Below are 5191 nucleotides of genomic sequence, written 5' to 3'. Positions count from 1 at the left end.
CCACTTGTCACTGTTGAAACTCTACGAGTTACCTTTAAAGCCAGTTCAACAATTACTGGGTACTTGAAAATTGAATGGTTAATGAGATGGCTAATAATTAGATTGGTTGACATTGTAAAAACACTCTAGGATGTACTAGATGGGCAACTAACTTTGTTGCTTTTGGGATAATGTGTTAAAATTCATTATTGTGTTATCGCTAAACCAAGGTGAACAAGCTCCTAACTTAGTTGTGAAATATTTGGGGAGTCCTATTTTTTGCAGGCTGATTATCGCATGGTTATCCAGCACTGGGCAGGAAGGGTTTGTTGAGTACTGATGGCACATTCTTCCAATGCATTTGGTAATTTGATGTAATAATCAAAAGTATTCTGCTTTTAATTTTCCCTGGAGTTCAATGTACAGTGTCTTTACTTGCTTTGGGTAAAGATATTACAGTTGGCTTAAACACAAACAGTTGAAATAAGTTTCATCCCGTGAGAAAATTTGAAGTAGGTTGGCTCTCAGACTAAAAAGGTTTACGAGTTGTAAACCAATACTTTTTTTTTGGAAGTTCAGAAATGTTCGCTTGCCATAGGGTTAAGGTTCAAGAGGAACATAATAACAAAGTTATTTCTCTGTCAATACAAATGCTGCCAAAGATTCTGTCCCATGTGAGTTAAAATCCCATCTGGATGCAAGGACTCCACGTGATTTCTCTGTGAGATTATAAAAAGGACCACAAGTACTCTGCTGGACATCTGGAACCAAATCTGCACTGAGATACAAAATCACTTCAACAAGCCCATCTCGTCTGCCGGTAAGCTATAGCAGTATAAATTAAAGAGACTTTGTAATGAGTAAACTAGAATGTATGGATACTTAAAATAAATTTAACTTTGAAAGCAATTAGGCTTGATTTTTTAAATATAAAGATGTCTAAGAACTAAATTTGGGGCAAATAAAGACAAATGAGCTTTGGAGTGTAAATGTTTACTAATCAGAGATTGCCTATAGCGCTGCCCTTGAAAACCTCACAAAGTAAAAAGCACAAGAAAAATATCTGAGGGAGGGCTGGCTTCAATTAAACAACAGACATCAAAGTAATAGAAACCAAAAATGCTGAAAAATACGATTGGGAAGAACTAGAATGAAAGTATTCAGTAGAGCATTTGGAAGTTGATTGTGCTAAACGAGGTTCTGGGTTTGTTAAATGTAATCTCCGATTTATATCGACTTTACTGGACTGATTTTTGTTTTTGACACCTTTTGTGGAGTTCTAATTTAAACAGTGGAAATACAATGTATAGCAAGGATGAAAAATGTAAATGTTGCAAGAGGAAGTTGGGAACTAAAAATGTTAGATTTAGATTTATTATTGCCACAGGTACCAAGGTACAGTGGAAAGCTTTGCTTTACATGCTCCAATCAAACCAGATAATACTATACATAAATACATCTATTAAACTCAAGTACAATAGGTCGAGCAAAGGGAAAGTTACCGAATGCCGAATATAATTCTCAGCATTGTGGTGCAAGTTCCCGGAACATAACATTCGCAATGATCGGATTACCATATAAAAAGGTCAGCAAAGAGGAAAGGATTGGGAAGTGGACATTCCTCCTTCCCAATACAATCTGTGTGCTGTGGCACTGGTGAATGATTATCATCAAAGCTCTGTAATCTTTATTTTCTGTATTAAGCGTTGCCATGTATTTTATGTCACAGGTTCAACACGCAGGGAACCATTTCCAGCAGAGACAAAGATGGACCCATTGCTTTCCAGCTCCTCTCCTGTCAACACCACTAGAATTGTTGACATCTCATTTGCCGAGTTTGCTCCATCTCTCCTGCGTAACGTGTCCGACGAATCATGCCACTTCATCGTCTCATCGCAGTTTATTTCCCATTTCATCCCCATTATCTACAGTATCATCTTTATCTTGGGCTTCATTGCGAACAGTGTGGTAATCGCCACCTTTTGCCACCGCATTCATTTAAAAACTGTCACTAACATCTACATCATCAACTTGTCGATTGTTGAATTGCTCCTCCTGTCCACACTTCCCCTCTGGGCTGTCTATTATGCTACTGGGTACAACTGGCTTTTTGGGGCAGTGATGTGTAAAATATGCAGCTCTCTTGTATCTCTGAATTTATATGCCAGAGCATTTTTTATTATGTCGATGAGTATTGATTGCTACCTGGTACACCTGCATCCGATTGATTCTCAGACAAAAAGGGCTCTGTGTCAAGCTCACTGCATTATGATCCTTGTGTGGACTGTGGCTTTAGTTGCGACCTTTCCAACTGTCTATTTTCAAGGTCCCCTTTATATCCAAAGTCTGGATAAGACAAGGTGCACAATGGTATATCCCGCCAGCAATGCTGGACATTGGTCTGCCGCGTTGTCATTGATGGAAAATATTCTGGGCTTCTTCATTCCCTTCACTGTGATCGGTATATGCTACTGCTCTTTTGCCTGTCATCTGATGAGGATGGAAGTATCGGATAGAAACACATGCAAACGCAATAAGATGCTCTGGATGGTGATTGCAGTTGTACTGGCTTTTCTCATCTGCTGGTTGCCATTCCATGTATTGACTTTTATGAGTGCAATGTGGAAGTTGAACTTCTTCACTGATTGCCAAATGGTCACTATTATTGGAATTGCAATGCCAGTTAGCACCTGCCTTGGCTTTGCCAACAGCTGTGTCAACCCCTTGATCTACTGCTTGGTGGGAGATCAGTTCCAAACGCAGCTCACTGATATGGCTCGTAGAGGGTCTATCAATCTCTACAACCGGAGGAGCTCAGCAACCAGGAGCACGGCCACATCTTGCAAGAACAGTGACACCACCGATATTGGGCCTAACCATTCATGAGAAGTGAGCTGTGAAGAAACAAGAATGACACTGAGCTAAAGTTCTGTTAATATCTCACGGAACTGTGCAACTAATGATAAAACACGTGGAGTTAGGGAATTGTATTCACACAAAAGCGGCATTAAAATGTCACTGCATTGGGGATCTTTGCCAAATGGTTCAGAGCCACTGAGGAATGATTTTAATATGTTGCCGTGAGACGATTCTATGCAGTTTTACTAATTAGCTCAGCATACTTTTGGAGTTGACTATAAACCATGAAGTAAGCCACATCATCATACCCGCCACGACTGAAGGTCTCAAAGTGCCGCTTCTCAAATTTGGAGCTGGAAGCCAGAGTTCAACTTGGAAGACCCATCATGAGGAATGCTCCTACATTGCATCTGAACTGGATACATTGATGTCTTCTGCAATGGACTGTCTCAGAACAATGTAGGCAAAGTGTTTTGCCTTAAGGATACCCTGGCTAGCTTGTTTCTATTAAAATCTGCATTCCTGTGCACGACCCAAGCTCTTCTTTCACCGTATATTCCTCTTGCAGCATTGACTCTGGGTGTTGCATTATGTCTGATGCCACTGCTGGTCTCCCATCTCCCATGCACTCCAATATTGGGTGATAGGCAGATCCAAACATCTTCACCAATTAATTTTTCAACTCAGTCCACTGATGCAGCGTGTATAAAATATATTCTGCAATGTAATTTCTAGCCTATGATCTCTAAATATATTGGAAATACAATAATGAAATAAAAAATAAAAATGCTGTAAATATTTGCCAGAAAGCCCTCTGGAACATTTCCTGCCCTTTCTGTTTTTATTTCAGATTTCCTTCCTCTGCAATGTTGGAGTTTTGAAAACAGCTTTATAATTGTTTAAAAGTTACTAAAACTTTCAACCTTCCTATGGAAATATAATGCAAAACAGAAAGTGCTGGAGGGCGAGTCAGACAGCATTTTGGGTCAGAACTCTCAGTCTTGAGCCCTCAACCCATTTCACCACCCTCAGACTGAGCTCCCTTGGTCCTTATTGTTCACCCAATCAGTCTGCAAATAGAATGTAAAAATAGTACTTTCCACTAGATGGGGTGATAGTACACAGCACAGGGCAATTTTACAAACAATGGGTGTCACAGTACATGAACAGCAGATGGCAGTGAAATGATATGTAATTCGTGAGTTGGTGATATTCCAGCAAAAGGTTGGCTTGGTTTGTATGAAAACTGCAATCATTTTGGCAAATGAAAAAACGGAAAGGAGTGCCCTTTTCCTTGACACATTCTATCTTTCTCAGTTTCTAACTCTCTGAATGGGTTCAAAGTTTTATTGAAAGCATAATTTCCTGCTGTAAAAACCATGGTTTCTCTAAGTGCAGTTAACATAGAGCAGTGCAGCATAGGAACAGGTCCTTTTGCCCAAAATGTCTAAGCTGAACATGATGCCAATACCAACCTTTATTTGCCGGCACATACTCCGTATCCCTCCTTTCCCTACCTATCTGTGTGCCTATCCAATAGCCTCTTAACACATATTTATGAGTGGAGACACAATAGGTTGTAGATGCTGGAACCCAGAGTAGCTGACAAAGCTCTAGGAGAACTCAGTGGGGCAAGCAGCATCTGTAGATGGAAAGGAATGATCATCATTTTCAGGTCGAAATCTTGCACCACAACCCTCTTGGAACGAGAATTCCAAAGATTAGTTGCCTGTTAGGTGAATAAATATCATCTCTCAGTCAAGAATACAAAAAGGCAAATACATTTTAGACATGAGAGATATGGGGGTGGGAGGTGGGATGGCACAAAAGGAAAGGGTGAGAACCAGGTGATCTAATGTGGCAATTAAGATCAGATAAAGCTGCTTTGTCTGCAAGGCCACAGTGCTGGAGTAACTTAGCGGGTCAGGCAGCGTCTCTGGAGAATACAAATAGACAATGTTTCAGGCCAGGATCCTTCATCAGGAAGGGCAGGTAACTGAACGCTCAGGCTCGCTCCTGCGGACTGAGAACAGGTGTCACCAAATCAGTGTTTGGATTATCACATGTCGAGAAGGCCATATCATGGACACTGAATGCAGTGGTTTAGTATACAGCATGGAAACAGGCCCTTTAGCCCACCCAATCCACACCAACCATCAGTCACTCCTTCACACTAGTTTAACGTTATCCCACTTTCACATCAACTCCCTACATGATGGGGGCAATTTTACAGATGCCAATTAACCTTCGAACCTGCAGGTCTTTCGGATGTGGGAGGAGACAGAAGCACCCAGGTGAAACACAGTCACACGGAGAACGTACAAACTCTACAGAGAGCACCTGAGGTCAGGAT

At 40.9% G+C, this 5191-nt stretch overlaps 1 protein-coding gene across 1 annotated transcript; it reads left to right on the top strand.

The window, feature by feature from the left end:
• The first annotated feature begins 751 nt into the window (after positions 1 to 751).
• Positions 752 to 3600, top strand: LOC129701998 (type-2 angiotensin II receptor-like). The gene is made up of 2 exons (XM_055643461.1): positions 752 to 799; positions 1709 to 3600. Exon 2 carries the CDS (start codon positions 1747 to 1749, stop codon positions 2863 to 2865), a length of 1119 nt encoding a protein of 372 aa, XP_055499436.1. The 5' UTR covers positions 752 to 799; positions 1709 to 1746; the 3' UTR covers positions 2866 to 3600.
• The last annotated feature ends 1591 nt before the right edge of the window (positions 3601 to 5191 follow it).

Source organism: Leucoraja erinacea, chromosome 12 (assembly GCF_028641065.1).
Source record: "Leucoraja erinacea ecotype New England chromosome 12, Leri_hhj_1, whole genome shotgun sequence".
NCBI lineage: Eukaryota > Metazoa > Chordata > Chondrichthyes > Rajiformes > Rajidae > Leucoraja > Leucoraja erinaceus.
Note: the sequence above shows the minus strand (reverse complement) of the source record. Positions and strands in the feature narration are given on the sequence as shown.